The sequence below is a fragment of the Podarcis raffonei genome, chromosome 4, assembly GCF_027172205.1.
Source record: "Podarcis raffonei isolate rPodRaf1 chromosome 4, rPodRaf1.pri, whole genome shotgun sequence".
Classification (NCBI taxonomy): Eukaryota; Metazoa; Chordata; class Lepidosauria; order Squamata; family Lacertidae; genus Podarcis; species Podarcis raffonei.
The window spans coordinates 76,052,030-76,069,355 of NC_070605.1; the positions used below are offsets into that span (position 1 = coordinate 76,052,030).

Consider the following 17,326-nt stretch of genomic DNA (forward strand, 5'->3'; position numbering starts at 1 on the left):
AGGGGTCCCTTTACCTTGTTCCAGACATAAGCTGTTGAAAGCCTAAGTCTAACCAGAAAGGGATGCGACCCTGAAAGGGATTTACAGAGAAATTCCCCACGCCCACTTCCTGCCCAGCTCAGAACACCAAGCCAAGATGTGGCCCCCACAACTTTCAGGGAGACCTTGGTATAGCGCTGCCCATGGACCCTCATCCCCAACTCAAATTTATCATCTCAAGGTGGTCATGCAATGCGGCAGAACCTTATTTCTTTTTCTTTCGCCCCTGGGGAAATCCCGAGCTATGCTAGATTATGACATACAATTACATAATCAAAGAGCATATTTCTCTAAAGATGGATATGATCCTGACAGTCAAATAATAATCTTGTCTTCTGTAGATCTGAGATGGCTAAACTTAGAGATGATCAAGTCCAACATACACACTACAGACAACTGTGTTTGTGTAAACTGTATCATCTATGCAGCTGTGCTGGCAATTAGAAAACCCAGACAGGTGTTTGCATGAGAAAATCCGCATGCCTCCAACTGACACTATAGCTATCCATCTCACCCCTGTACATGCACAATACCAACGGAAGTAATTAGTGCTACTGCATCATTAGTGCCATCCTGTAGACTAAATAATGTGGTAAAGCATAATTACCTGCAAACGGTTAATGTCAAGACTTTAATGAGAACTAGTTTGCAAAGAATTGCGCTGTCTGTGCATACAATTATTGTTAGATACATCTGTCCCTGGAGTTACCCGAGAAAGGCATTTACAATGTGGGTTTGTGAGATTGTAAGACATTTTGCGTATTATAGAGGATAAGTGCACATCACTGAATAGTGGAATAGAAATGAGTAATGATAAGCTTGTGTGGAAACTTGGAGATCCATAATAAAAGTTGTTGAAAATATGTTTTAGAGGCTGTTGTTAGAAAGATGCTCCATCTTATTTTGGTAGAGCTGATCTTCATCTTTTTTAGATGCACTGTGACCTTTCAGAGACATCTATCGCATAAACCCTAAGTTCAGACTGTACATTGCCTCTGCAGTCTATTCCATTCATCTCTACTGATAGGACAAAACCTTTACACCTTGTTCCCAAATCAGAAGAAATCAGATGTTCTAAGAAGTTCTCTTGCTGGCCAGGCAAACACTGGAACAGCTTTAGATGACAAACCCTGCTGCTAGACAAGCAAATTAAGAATGATGTCTTCAGGTGCTTTTATAATGCCACAACAAACCTTTATTTATGTACTTCCTACCAACTTACATCACAAAAGTATATAGTCACTGCTAGCCAGAGCATGGCCGCTGGTACCTTTAATTTTGTCAGCTTCAGAAAACAATGTATCCAGTTAGAGAAGGTGAAAGGAATTAAAGGTTACAACTACATAGCAATCTTACCATTTCTTTTCTTTAGTAAGAGGAAAATGAAAGTGAACCTCCATCACCACTCCCATGAATACAATGCCAAACTCTCCGCCTTTCCCCTTTCCCAACTTTCACTTGGCCTTGAGCAATGGCTGGGATTGCTATAGCTTTCACATGTGCCTCACACGGCTATAAAGAAAGGTAGCCAATGCTTATACTTAAAAAAAACAAAAAACAAAAAAACAACTTTGCAGGTTCACACAAGCTTATCTGGTGCCTTTTGTGTGTCTTCCACTAGGCCTTAGAATGTGAGGTTTTCTAGAACACTACTGACAGAATTCTGAACTGTTTTGTTTTGTTTTTATTAAATCAGAGCACTGTAGGATTTTCACACACACACACACAGCTGTGCATTACCAAATAAATGATTAAATCCAGAGCTCCTCAGTGATCCAAAGGATTTTTGGGGAGCAAAGCTTATTTTTGCAAAGCCCATAAAGAAAAGAAGACATATAGGAAAACATAGAGCTATACAGTAAATAAATTTAGAGCAACAGAACAGAGTAAGTCTTTGTGGGGGCCATGATCCAACGCAGGGGGTTACTGACACCATGTGATCCTGTAGGACTTACTTCTGAGTAGGTAGGTGTAAAATTGCATAGAAACTGTGCTAAAAGAGTTGTAAAGCCTTGGTTTTATTTTTTAAAATAAATTTGTATTCTGCTTTTCAAGGGGGGGAAATCTCTCAAAAGCATATTATAAGCCACATATCAAATATGCAATGAAGTACCATTTGAACACATATAAAACAGCATAAAATATAATCTCAGCTACAAACTCACCACGTGATCTTAGGCAAGCCTCTCTTCTGAGCAGTTACCCACAACAAGAGGTTAGTTAGTGCTGTTCTACCTTACATGGCTATTCTAAGCCTTCCTGATATTTTATTTTATTATTACATTTATATCATGTAAATGCAGCCCTCTGAACGCTCAAAAACCTTATCTAAATTGTAAGTAATTTATTTATTTGTCTTCATATTTTTTTAAAAAAACCCACACACCCTGAAACCTATACTTAAAACCAATGTTTAACGTATTTTAATTCTAGTCTTAGCAGATAATGGTTTGAATCAAACATATTCTGGTTCTTCAGCTGAAGAAATATGACTCAGGTGAAAAACGAAAGCTGTAAAAATGTGTTGGTATAAAGATAAGCACTTTATTTAATATCCAATTAAATGTGGTCACCAGAGAAATCACAGCTTACAAAAGTTTATCAGAAAAAAAGATTAATCTATTTCAGGCTTAACCCAAAGTGTCATGAAAGGAACTCATGAATTTAGATAGGAATCCACTTATTATCAAAATACATTTTCATACTGAATCAGAACAGTCTAAATTGCTGACTATATTTATACTTGGTTCAGTCAAATTTTTATATTCTGTAGCTGCCATTAATTTCAGGACAATTATCAAACAACGATGATGAACAAACTAAAATAATCTTACGTGGTCATTTCCACCAGTTTCATATTAACCATTCAGCTATGCACACAACTGACTCATTGAGAAAGGTTTAGTAGGTTCTTACGTGTTGACTTCAAATTTAAAAGTAGGAGTCACCTAGAAGCACAGTGACATTTGAAAGAGCTTTAAAATTTATTGCCCGAAATTTTATTGCACTGTGTTTCTGACTACAAATTAACTTGTTCATGTTGTGCAAACAACACCACAATCATGACCTTACAATAGCAAGGGAAACTGGGCCTTTAGAAATCATGGACCTTTAAAAATATTTAAATGTGGACTTTTTACAGTTCGTTACCAGAATAACAAAAGAGGGGTGGAATTCGATTGCCACATTGCTTAGCCTCCTTAGTGCAAATATCTTTTTTTAAGAAAATAATTTAAATATTTACCTTAATTTTGCAACAATGGTCTATGGGGGAGAGCACTGACATGGATCTGTCCCTCATGCTGAAAATGTTTCCCCAATTCTACTCTAGCAGTTTAAAGGACTTGTGGCAGGGAGTGGCAGGAGAACTGGAGGACAAACACATTTATTTTCATGTTCTCTGAGTCAACACACCCGAGTTTGTGATTTATTAAAAGTAATATAATGCATCACATTACTTAGAATGGAATGTGTATTTGGAGGTGCATTTAAGAGATGCAGTGTGGATGGACTACTTCCAATAAGGTAGCACAAACTAAGCAACATCCACAACAAGCCACGAGTCAGGAAGTGCATATATGAAGTACTGACTTTGGGATTTCCAAGCACCAAACCACCTGTAACATCAGGTGCTTGTCAGGCTGGCAACTGTCCCTGCCTGTCAAATTTGGTCTGATAAGTATCTGGCCCACGGAGTCAAAGTGATTCTCCACTCATTACATGTGCATCCCAATAACTATCACTCTTGTTTAAGCAACAATCATAAGACTGTTTGTATTAAGGGGCAGAAAACTGCTGCGCTAACTGCATTCGTATGTTTTTTTATTTGATGTAGGATTAACAATGATCCAAATCAAGGACAAGAGAAAAAACCTGCAGCTCAATTGAAATACTAAATGTGGTTCGTAATCTGGAAGGCAAACAAATGGGAAATGACATAAACAGGTCACCAAACATTTCTTAAGCCCTCAGTGAGAATTTTCTGATGGCTGATTTATCAAGACCATAGTGCTACAGTAGCTGGACAGACTATACAGAGGTGATCGTGAATAGTGCAACAGGCTACTACTCTTGAGGGTTTCCCAAACTTGAGTCTCCTGCTATTTTGGGACAACAATTCCCATCATCCCTTACCACTGGTCCTGCTTGCTAGGGATGATGGGAGTTGTAGTCCAACAACAGCTGGAGACCCAAGTTTAGGAATCACAGCTCTGGGCAGATTACCACAGGTCCTAGATAGTGCCTCTAATAGGAAGGAGAGAGCTCACTAACAGATGGTACCTAACACCAAGGAAACTAGCGCTAATACACCCAGGAACCTCACCAAAGTGCTGGAGAGGATGCACCTCCACAGGCACATACCTCCACATGTGGTGGGAATGCCCCAAAATTCAACTATTCTGGACAACAATCATACAAGAAATATTATTATTGTTGTTGTTGTTATTGTTGTTGTTGTTGTTATTAGAATATTCATAATATTTTATTATTATCATTACAAGAAATATGCAAAATAACTAAGCAAGTATTAGAAATCACCCCAGAACTGGCCCTACTAAACATCTTCCAAAATAATAATGCCCACTCACATCATAAAGAGCTCATAACTCACCTACTCTCAGCAGCCAGAAACATAGCCAGACACTGGAGAGATCTGTCAGGAGTAAGCATGGACCACTGGTACCAATTAGTATGGGAAACAGTCTTATTAGAAAAACTAACCAACAAACTGAAACTTGACACGGGGACAAATAGAAGAAGATGCCTTCACCCCGGTATGGCTCCCCTTTATCACATACACAGCCCAACAAGACAACAAGAATCCACCAGCAGCATATGAATCAATATGGCTAACCTGATTCAAAAACACCCACCCACCCCACTCACACATGAAAACAAAGTTCACCACAGACAATCACAAACAACCACACCCTAGGCCAGAGGCCAGCAACCTAAGGCCCATGGGCCGGAAGGGGCCCATGAGTTGCCCCCGAACCAAGCCGCCCACTTAACGAGTCCCTGCACGCTGCGCTAAACCGGCGCGGCGCAGCATGGGGACTCTGTTCCGTGGCTCCAGAAATCACTTCTGTACATGCCCAGACGCCGGAAATCGCTTCTGCGCAGGCACAATTTTCAGCGTCTGGGCATGCGCAGAAGCGATTTCCGGCGCCGTGGACATGTGCAGATGCAATATCCGATGTCACAAAAAACACAAGCAAATAGTAAAGAGAACCTGCACAAGCGATGCTGACACAAAACCCCACACATACATTAAGTAGAATAGAAACTTTGCCATCTGACCCCACCCCCACTCACCATGGCCCCCTCCACTTCTTCCCCCCTTTTCTTCCTGTATCAACAGATGAAACTGATCTGCAGAAAATGTAACTTGAAAAAAAGACATTACACATATTTTTGTAAACCAAGAAATCTTTAATAAAAATATGTTTTCTTAAAAAAATAATAGGAAGGAGAAAGGGACACTGCTTTTTTTTTTTTAAGGCAGTGGGACTGCCTAGGCTTGAGAAATCTTGAAACCAGTAGGAAAGTTTATGTGAACTAAGTTAGCTGGTCCAAGTCCCCCTGCACCAGTACTCAGTTTACACTGAGGGGGAAAAAGAACCCCTGTAAATCAAAAGCGAGTAGATGAACTTTCTCCTTCATTAATTTTCCAAAATCTGTAGCTAGCAGTCTAGGGGCCAGAGCTGCTGGCCTTAACATTAGGTAGACAGAGGCAGCTGCCTTAGGCAACATATTTTAGGTGTAAAGAACCTTATAAAAAATTGTTGTATTTTTACTGCCAGGAAGGAAAATAAGTGCTTACGAGATTTTGTGCCTCAAGTGCCAAAATAATTCGGGTAGCCTTGGATAATATGCACAGTGACCATGCCACACCATATATTTAAAGCATACCCTACCCGAAAAAAATCCTGAGAACCATAGTTTGCTAAGAGTGCTAGGAACTGTAGCTCTATGAGGGGAAAACTACAAGCCCCAGGATTCGTTGGGGATTATAAAAGTGCTATAAACGTGTTGTAACTGTATGGTGCGGATGTGACCTTAGCATGGGGGCAAGGCACCAACCGCTGCTCCTCCTCAGGAAGCAGAATGACTTGGGCCAGCCCTGCCTACAGCTATGCTAGACATTATGGTGGCAGATTAGTATGTTGTATCACCACCAAGAGGGTAAAAGGTAAAGGTAAAGGGACCCCTGACCATTAGGTCCAGTTGTGGCCGACTCTGGGGTTGTGGCGCTCATCTCGCTTTATTGGCCGAGGGAGCTGGCGTACAGCTTCCGGGTCATGTAGCCAGTATGACTAAGCCGCTTCTGGCGAACCAGAGCAGCGCACGGAAACGCCATTTACCTCCCCACCGGAGCAGTACCTGTTTATCTACTTGCACTTTGACATCCTTTTGAACTGCTAGGTTGGCAGGAGCAGGGACCGAGCAACGGGAGCTCACCCCGTCGTGGGGATTCGAACCACTGACCTTCTGATCGGCAAGTACTAGGCTCTGTGGTTTAACCCACAGCGCCACCCGCGTCTCTACCAAGAGGGTAGGAACCATTTAAAGCACAGAATTGGGGGGCAGGAGTTTTGCTCTCATTGGGTCCAAGACCAGCTTTTGAGGGGAAGCTTTGGCAGCTACCCCTTCCCACTGGCATAAACTGATATTTAAATCAGTATTTCCCATTCTGAGTTATCCAAGCTGGGTTGTGCTGTCATATCATCTAGCTTGCCCCTTATTTCAGAGAGTCACAGCTTCACCATACTCTCCTTTATGTAGCTGGGTGTTTTTTCCTGCAGTATATCTGAGAAATTCCTGCTCCATCTGTTTTACAGTCTGTCCAATGTACTGAGGTAGAGCAGTAAGTTATGTCCATAGATGCACCATAATTTCTAATGTACAAGTGCCATGAAATTATCAGTGTAGATTTATATACTCAGGGTCACACAGTGAACTGGGTTCTGAACAGTTCCTTAATTGAGAAAGACAAAAAGTAATCAAGAGCTGAGGAAAGGTCAGCAGTTTTATGTGATACTCCTAAGATATGTCTTGACATTAACAGGTTCACATAATATGGCATTTCAAATAAATGTCTAGGCTCAGCATGTTCCCCGACTTTTGCTACTGCAAATTATGTTCTTCAAAATATAGAGTGGCAAACCATGGAGAGAGGAGCAAATGTACAGTGTATCTTCCAAAGAACCATTTGTGAAAAAAGGAATTATCAAAAATTAAAAACTGTATTAGAAATTGGTCTGTGTTTCCTTTTGGAAGTTAAATACAAAGGTTCATTTTCGAAAGTGCACTCTAAACTACAAATGATAACTTTGTGCAAGGAGGACAAATAGTTTATGGACTGATATTATCACAGTAGTCACAAATGTCCACTTGGAATAATATTTAGGATGTCGTATTATCCAGCTTATATATTCTGGCAGCCTAGAACCTGATTTGAGATGGCACAGGCAAGTGATGAAACATTACAACTGGTAAATGGCTTATGTTACACCCCAGAAATCTGAGGCATGCTCCCCAAAAATTGATTAAGTGGAAATTGTCAGGATATTTCCATTCAGTTTTACAACGGAAAGGAACATGATCCATGATCCCATAATGGTGAAGAGAACAGAGTAGACTGCTCCAGTGATTTTTTCTGGAGGGGTCAGAGGGGTACGCATACCCCTAAACATTTTGTGAATCTAAGTTTGCCCTCATTGATGGGCAGTATTTCAATGAGTAGGAAAATGAGAGTACCCCTAAACATTTTTTTTTTTAGAAAAAAAGCACTGGATGGACCCATGATTCTACTGTTGCTGCTGTTCCTACTGATGACGTTCATGCTCACATAGGAACATAGGGAGATAAATTATACCAAGTTAGACCATTGGCCCATTGCATTGTCAACACTGGCTGGCAGGAGCGTAGCATAGCTACACATTCACAGCGAAAGGTCAGCAAGGGAATGGAGGACCTGCTAAGGTTGTGAAGGGCAGTGGGTATTAAGCATTCATACGACCAACTGGCAGGGCCAGCTCGCCCACGAAGTGGACTAAGGCACCCACCTCAGGTGGCAGAATCCCACAAGGCAGCGCTCCTGCTGGTGCCCTGCCCACCCGTTGTCATGCAACCCTGGTAAGCAAGGCTTCAGGGGAGGGGGAGGGCACTTTTCCAATTTGCCTCAGGCAGTTAAATGGGGTGGGCCACCTCTGCCAACTGGTGCCTGTGCCTTTGACTGGCTTGTCTCTGTGTCTTGTTCTTTGCTTTGTCTTTAAAAAAAAATTGTGGGGAAATCCCCTTATTGTGGCTACTGTTGATGGTTAGTGGTAAAATACAGCAACCATACTAGGCAAGGATTTAATTTAGGGGTGCCCAAACTTTTTTCAAAGAGGGCTGGATTTGATGAAGTGAACATGCGTGAGGGCCGACCAAAGTTGTTGAGCTTTCTTCACATTTTTACCCCAAAGTTGTTGAGCTTTTTAAAGGATTTTACCCCAGGACATATACTGCCACGGGAACTGGATTAAATCGACCAGTAGGCCGGATTAGGCCCCCAAAATGGACTTTGGACATGCCTGATTTAATTATTGCCTGCTTACTGACTTGTTTAGACTCACCTAGATGAGGTACCTAGATGTGGCTTGCCCCCGTGTTATAGAATATTCTGGGATGTTTGCTCTGTGAAAAGCAAACAAGCCTGACAACCAATATATCTAATCCTGGCTCAGGATATGCTTTCTTGGGCTTGGATCAAACTTGATGATAGCATGAGCAGGTGGAACTTCTACTCCCATAAGATAAGTGTTCCCCATTTACTTCAATTCCACTTTCCAGTTACAGTCTTGCTCCTGTGTCATTACCCATGCCATTCCAAAGGATACCCTAATCTTCAGGAATGGTCACCTGAGGGCACAGAGGGCTACAGAATAAATAGGAAGGTTGGATATACGAACTTTTGAGTTTGTTGCCTAGGATACATTTAAGTTATAGCTGCTGTTCCTAAAACTGGCACTGTTCATAAACCCTTCTGTAAACTGCATATAGGAAAACCATGACAACTCCAATGAAAAAAACTAATGCAATTTAATCACGAAGTTTTTTATGTGTAAAATTCTAATTTTAATGTCAAAATTCTAAAGACATTAACACAGAATTAAAAGAGCCAATAAATATGACCCCAGTTTTAATATATAGGACTGGACAGTTGATGTCTATATTATGAATTGATGTGGATTATAAAAGGAATTCATCAATAAAAATAGGTTGTAAAATGTTTCCCAAGCCAGCAACTGCCACAAAATGACTGAAGTTCACTGGGAAAAAGAACAATTACATAGATTTTCTGACTAAGGAAAGCCTCATTTGTCACACTGGAAGTTGACCTAACAAAATAAAGAGTACAACCTAATTAACATGTGCATTTATAAATTTCCCCTCAATTCTCCAGCCCTAAACAGACTTATGAGGGAACATGACCCACTGAACATAATGCTACTTAGTAGGTAAGTTCAGTACAATTCTTTATATGTCTAAAAATACAAGGGCATATAGGAAAAATTAGTGCATGTCCAGACATTGGATCTTGGCTTTTTCAATCTACCAAGAACAATACATGAATCATAAGTTCAGTATAAAAGAGAATGGATGCATCTTTAGCAAATAATTTTAGAAGAGCTATACTGGAAACAAGTGTCTCTCTATGGCCTATTTTATACTGCAAGATGTTTCTGTTCAGCACTTCATACCTTCATCATTCTAGTAATATAATTCATAAGCCGCTTACAATAAAATTCTAAATGTGAAACAGCAGCACTTGAGATGAGAGGCTATCATTTACCCTGAGAAGTAGGATGATTTCTGAAAGGTCCAGGAGGTCGGATATGAATTCTGATTAATGCTGATGAAACTGACTTCTAAAAATTAAATCCTGAACGAACACTTGATACCTTTATACATAACGGACAGCTAGGGTATTCTCATTAAAACAATTTCTGCAAAAATTACTTTAAGATTCTCTTTATGTCTTGATATTGAGAACCTTCAAAAGCTGATTAACAATATTAAATGAAGAACTAAACTGCATGGGAAATCAACCTTTCCTGCATATTTAAAAATAATGGCCTATAATTTGCATTCAAGTGCTATTTCATTGCCTGTAGATAGGGAAACCTCGAGAGGAAAAATGGAAGAGGAACTTGTTTTGTACAGAAACAACAACATATATTTCCAATAATCCTATTGGGAGGAGGGTTATTGGTTTGTTCCTGTTCTTGTTTTATTGTGCATTTCATGTTCTTGTTTTGTATTTTTATATCGTGAACTGTCCTGTGATCTTCAGATGAAGAGCAGTATACAAAATAATAATTAAAATAATGATGGTGATGGTGATGATGATGATGATGATGAAGAAGAAGAAGAAGAATATAAAACCTGGGATAGCTCAGCTGATAGACCAGGAGACTCTTAATCTCAGAGTTGTGGGTCTGAGCCCCTTATGGTCCCTTCCAACACTACAATTCTATGAGTCTATGAAATAAATAAAGTGTATTGTTGATTGGGTGGTGACTGGCATACACCTATGGATCCAGGGATGGCTTCTTTAGGGACCACACCATGACATTGTGATACATACACCATCCCCTAAATCCATTTTATCAAACCTGTACGTGTGTGCGCACATGCACACACGACATATACATTTTTGTTTTCTTTCTCCACGACCCAATGAAGCTCCCATTTTACATCGCAGTACTAATCTTCCAGCCTTTGGACAATAGCCCGCTATTTGTTGTGACGGTACCAATATTTCTAAGTCATGTAGCTGGAGCCAATTGGCACTCCAGCTGCAACCACAGTTTGCTGTTTGAGTGCTGACAGAACCTGTTCATCTCCAGCTCTCATCTGTACATGCTAACGATGCTATTAGAAAGAAAGACATCTATATCCTTTGAACCAGGGCACTGACTTCTTACCAGCCAACCCCTGTCCCATTTCAGACTTTAAATGCTATTCATTGACCACCATTACATAGGTGTGAAGAAATAGTCAATCAGCTAAAATCCATTTTCAATTGGGATTCTCTGGAAATCATACAATTTAAGCACTAAAGGAGAGCAGACCAAATGGGAACCAAAACTGTAGAAATCTGACTAGCCACCAAGTAGGCGGTTAAGACAATCGCAAATTTGAAGAATGACCTGGAATCCCTCCCCACCCCACTCTAAGTCCTTGTGTAAGTTTGCCACTTACAGAGTAAAAATGAATACCCTGAAAACGCAGTGCAAAGTATACTTCCTAGGAGAAAAAAAGTCAATGTAGGACTTCTGCCTCAGTGTTTTGAAAGTTATTAACTAGTACATCAACGGCACATGGAAAGCTCTGTTGCACTTACCTCTTCTTGTTTGGGAATATTAAATTTTGTCAGTTTTGACTTGGTCCTAGCTGAGTCAGCTTTGGCAGAAGGCATTCCTCTATATGAGGTGCAGAGCAGGCTAGTTTCAGCTGGCACCTTCAATCTTGGAGACTCCTCAGGAGCCTGATCTTGACCATCCATTGGCCTTACATATGCTGTTGGTTTCTGCTGAACTATACTGGGCTTCGAAGCAAGGGAAGGAGGAAAGTTCTGCACACAGTGTCCATTGCTATGCATAGCTGGCCTCTCCTGAGCCTGAGCTCCACCTTCTCCACCAAAGCTCAGCTTTGACGGCTGCTGTTGTGTTCTGCTGTTGTCCCCAAGCGAAGACGATAAAGGACCTTGGGCAACACTCGACGGAGATGGTGATGAGGGATTGGATGCATAATGTGTAATCTTTTCTAAACTGTTCTTTTGGCTGACCGTTTTAAAGTCGTTATTGTGTGCATCCGGCAATCCATGTCTATGTTTGCTTCCCCTTTGCTGGTTCTCCAGAGTGTGCCCAGACTTCTGCCAACCCATTGCAGCGTTCTTGCTCAACTGCCCAGAAAGTGCCGCTGGTAAGGAAGATGGAGAAGCGTGAGTGTGGGGCTTTGTGTCAGTAATGAAGTGTTCCTCAGCTTTGGTCACAGACGTTTGTGAGATACACGGCTTTGGAACACCAACAAGGTGACTTTGATTGGATCGATCCGTCAGCAGTTCTTTCATCTCATCGTAGTTGCCCAGGGTATTCTGGATACGGCTGGAGAGCTCGTCCCCTTTGTTAGTCTGCAAAGCAAGTGAGCAAGAATAATTTTAAATTATCATTCTGTAACAAAATCGAAAGCAGCCACCATGTTGGTCTGTAGCATCAAGAATAACAAAGAATCTTGTGGCACCTTAAAGAATAGCAAAGGAAATCGTCATGAATATGCAACAGTTCAGAAGCTCATTAAATGAAGAATCACATTAAATGTTTTGTTTTGTGAGGACGCAAAAACGGTTTTCAATTTACTCTGAACATGGAAAGCTACATGAGCTTCAGAGTATATATTCTGCATATTACAAATGTATCACTTGTATTTAATACATTTTTTCCAAGCATATCATATTGGAAGCAGAAAAAAAGTTTTTTTTTTTATTGAAGTCCAAGCAATACAATAAAAATAGTAGAAGTACAAATAAAAAACAAACAAACAGCAGCAAAGTATAATTGGAAGAGATAAATCAGGTAAAAGTAGAGTATTTAATACCATTAGGAAAGCCACATTTCTTGTTATACCATTGAGAGGAAGTCCTGTGTGTATGTATTTGTGGTATATATATGACAAAATCCCACCATACAGCATAATATTTTTCAGGATCCTATGAGCCTTTGAAAAAATGTAATTTATGAGTTATTTTTCAGCTAGCGCTAAACTCCACATATTTTTATACCACAGTGTGAGTCACAAGTCCTGTAAGGTTTTCCATTTTAGGACAACTGAAGTTCTGGCAGCCACCAGCATCGATGTCAAGAGTTCCTGAAAGTTGAACCCTTTCAGTTGATCAACCCAAAGATTTAGTAAACAAATCTGCAGTGGACTTGAAATGGGATATTTTGAGTGTTGTCAAATATTAGGTCCACCATTGTCCAGAATCTAAATACCTGTGAGAAGTTCCCACCATTATTGGAAAAAGGTGACTCCTTTTTCCACAGCCTCTCCAACAATTCTGAGAATATTGTGATGTCATATGGACAATTGTTAACTATACTGAATGATTTCCATGAAATATGACCAGAGCTAGAATATTTCTGTTTGACCATTGTAAGCTCCCAGAAGCTATCAGCATGTGACAGCAGCCACACCCCAGCAGCACCTTTGACTGGCCAGCTAAACCAGGTGAGGGTAGCTGATGGGTCTCAAAACCTTGGTGAGCTAGGGACTTCCACTGCATGTTATGACAAGCTCCAGCAGATTTGAGCGGGCCAGGTCAGTGAGTCCAATGGTCAAGAAGTCAGTTTCTGGATGTGCTGCAGAGGGAAGTGAGGGGCAAATGAGGCTTGTCAACCTGGGAAGGTAGCCCATCCAGGAGAAGGAAAACTCTGATCCTAAACCTCTGCTGCCTTGGAGGACATATTTGGGAGAAGAAAAGGCTAAGGAGCAAACCCTATGCAACTCTGGAGTGCCTTGTACGCCTCCTTCTGGTAGCCAAGATGGTGCCAAATGTATTGCTCTGTTTCCTTTGGACCACAGCAGCGAGGCTGAAAGAGGGGTCTTGCCGTTTGGGCAGCCCAGGATCTCCATACACACTGCCCAGGCTTGCGCACCATGTAATGTTACTTTGGTGCTGCTAGCACAGTGGTTTCACTTCATCCCAGGAAGCACACTCTGTTGTCTCTTGGTACAGACGGGTGCCAACAACTAGGTACTGATCTAAGTCTAAAACACTTTTTTGAAACACATTTGAATGTAACGCTGCTCCACCTTTCACGTACTTTGAAAAATAAACATCTAAAACTCAATGAGACATCAATATTAATGCATGCTTTGTGAGACCAGTTCATTATGGCAGACTACAAAAAAGTATATCCTGCAGCCTATAGCTAATGACCAATTAAAGTAGGACATACAAAATAATTTATGTGGTCGCTTTTACTGAACGAAATTATTACAGTGCTGTGTAATTTGAAATTACTAATTGGCAAGCAACTTGAAGAAAACTCAATTGTTACAAGGAAACAATACAGTTTTATTAGGACACACATAAACCCCTAGAAGAACCTACTCTCTTTCGATAAAATAACTTGTTGAGTGGGCAAGGAAAATCTTGTTAATAAATTTGAACTGTAGCAAGACTTATGACCTATCCCTCATGTGATTTCTTAAAAAGAAAGATATTGATATAGATTTGATAGATTTGGGGGTCGGGTGTTTCTTGTCAGTCACCTGTCATCATCACAATGACATTAGGTGACCCATTTTTGCATAGTGCTGTGCATAGTGCTGATTGCCTTGACAATCAGCTGATTGTTGACACATGCAAAGTTCTGCACACAGGTGCAGTTGGCTGGTAGTATCTGCCACCTGCCCTTTGGTCCGGCCATGCATTTACCTGCCCTGCACCTGACATATATGACATCAGGTTTAGAGAGCAGGTGGTGGAAATGGCTTGGCCAAAACAGTCTCATGGGTCAAGTTGGGGTATGTGTGTGGCTGATGGGCCTAATTAGGGCCACAGCCAGAGATTCCCCACTATTGGATTAGAACGACCTGCCATAGGGCAGCTAATGTATTTGGTGCAGGGAGGAGAAAGGAAATGAGTCTAGTACGTGAATAGCCAACATGGTGCCCTCAAGATGCACCTCCCATCAGCCTCAGCCAGCACCGCCTGAGCATTAAGGCACACCACACTGGCTGTCCCAGTCAATTATTAGACCAGAAGGCAGTATTGCAAGCTCAGCTGGGAGAGCAGCACAGGCGGGTGGCCCATCAGTTAGGTGAGGTGAAGTGAAGTGAAGTGTCCAAGCATGAACTTGGACTTTTCACTCCGGCATGAAGGACCTCAAGCCACCTCCTCTGGTTCTGACTCGGCTCACAACCAGCCATTGTGTTCTAGAGGCATCAACTTCCCGACAACATGGCTTAGCTTGTTCATTAACAGCCAGCAGCTCTGCCCAAGAACAAACAACAGGTTTTGGTTGTCGGATATGGTGACATTCAATATTGTCATGAATGGCATGGATAAAGGAGTAGGTGACCCACTTTACAAGTCCATAGATGGTAAGATGGAAGAGACTACAAAATTAAAAATTTCTAAGCATCCCACTTTGAGGGCAGGGTTAGCAACAGAATAAGCTGTCATCTGGCTTTCTCTAGAGGTTTTCAAAAAAAGGTTAGACAGGCATCTGTAAGGGACACTTTAAAAACAGATTATTCTATTTTAAGTTGGGGAATTGGGTTCTCCTAAACTGCCTTACCTGCTCTGAGCAACAATCAAACAACAGGGAGGAAACTTGGGGGGAAATATATATATATATACCTTGTATGGCTCACTGAAGAGGGAGTAGCTGTTATTAAATATGCCATCTTCGTGCTGGGTCTCCTGATTTCTCCTTTCCCATTCTTTCCTGCGCAGCATATTTCTGTCAGGGTCATAGACACTGCACCAAAAGAAAAGCAGAAAACTAGAATTAAGGCAACAAACCCTGGGTGGCCATAACAATATAGAGAAGGGTGAATTGGCAAACAGGTGACAAAGAAAACAAGAACAGGAATGTGATGGATGCCATTCCAATAAGGAAATTCAAGTCCACATACACACAAACACGCACACTCACCCAGTTTCTGGAGGGATGAGATATTTAGGGGACCTATGTCGAACAGGTGAAATGAATCAGGGTAAGTGTCAAAGCATCTTTGACAAAGAAAAAAAGGGAGGGTCCTTTTTAAAGTGCACAATAATTAAAGCTATAGTTAAACAGAAATGATGAAAACATTTGCTTGTATGACAGCTCTTTAGAGCAGGGTTGGAACTCTTGTGTTCCCTCCCCCTTTACTGTTGGACTTGAACTCCAATCAGTCTCAATCTGCATAGTCAAGGATGATGGAAGCCGTTGTCCAGCAAAATCTAAAGGGCTTCAGTGCCTTAGGGTGCTAGACAAGAATGCTGCTTAAAAATGAAATCACTCTAGTTGGATTCTATAGTTCTCTTTTCATTAATGAGCCCCTAAAGGGCTGTTAAAGCTATATACCACAGATATTTTCACAGTAATGCACCTTCTTCTGATCTCCATTAATCAGCTGTGGTCATGAAAGTACAAACGCAACTATCAGCTACTTTAGCCTAGCCACAATTGTTATCCTTTTTGCCAACCAACTAAAATTGGAGGATTGAAAGAAAACAACCATCCCAACCAAGACATTCTTGTTGTTAAGTCTCCCACGTATGGGCTGATATGACTTGTAGCTGTGCACTAAGACATCACAGAGCTGGCGGTGGCTACATTCATAGTACAGTAAGTGATGAACGTGCTGTGATGGCTGCAAGTTGTGAATACAAATGCATGAATGCTGTTCTGCTACACTGAATTCAGCCCCTTCATAAAAGGATTGACCAAGATGAAGGTGTGAAACTGCCTTATTCTGACAGCTGGTCTATGAAGTGCTTTGCACAGTGCAGAAAATGAGTCTCTGTAACTTCACATCTTGCAGTGAGGGAGCAGCCAGAAGGCCCTCAGAGCTGGACCTCAGTGTCCAGGCTGAACAATGAGGGCGGAGCTGCTCCTTCAGATATGCAGGGGCAAAACCGTTTAGGGCTTTAAAGGTCAGCACCAACACTTCAAATTGTGCTCAGAAACGGAAATGTACTTTCACAATATTGGCCAAATGAAATAGCTTGGGAAGTAGTTAATTTATTTTAGTGGTAGCATTTAGTTTAGCCCCGGGTAACAAGGCTGAGAAAGACCTCTCTCTTTGATCTACTGCCTCACAAAGTAGTAGACAGTACAGTACTGGGCTCGGTGGATCAATAATCTTCAGTATTTGGTAGCTTCATATATTCATATGAATAATCATTTTAATCAATGCAGTAATGTTGGGTAATTATATTATTGAATAGCACAAGCAGTAAGTTATAATGAGAAGCAAGCCTAATCTACATCAGTCATATCCAATACCTTTTCTGGCCAGTTTATTCATACCATTGTCATTTTCAGCTAAACAAAAATAAATAAATGATGATTATTTGTAAAGTCTGTGTTGCTAATGGCTTGTTATGATTTCCCAGAAGTGACAGCTTTACATTCCCCAGTGCTAAAAAGCATTTTGAGACAAAAGCATCAGCTGCCGTGCAAGAAAAACAAAGCACTAGCTTTTGATGGACTGGTGACATGATTAATAAAATGCTATA

The 17,326-nt window shown here is 41.0% G+C and overlaps 1 protein-coding gene across 4 annotated transcripts in view; it reads right to left on the reverse strand.

The window, feature by feature from the left end:
• Window positions 1-17,326, reverse strand: part of AFF3 (ALF transcription elongation factor 3) — a 216,280-nt gene that overhangs the window by 164,141 nt on the left and 34,813 nt on the right. For all 4 annotated transcript variants that reach the window (XM_053384183.1, XM_053384184.1, XM_053384182.1 and 1 more), the window contains exons 2-3: window positions 15,458-15,578; window positions 11,435-12,223 (exon numbers count right to left, since the gene is read on the reverse strand). In XM_053384183.1, the coding sequence (XP_053240158.1) occupies window positions 11,435-12,223; window positions 15,458-15,578 (910 nt within the window). The remainder of the gene's footprint in view (window positions 1-11,434; window positions 12,224-15,457; window positions 15,579-17,326) is intronic.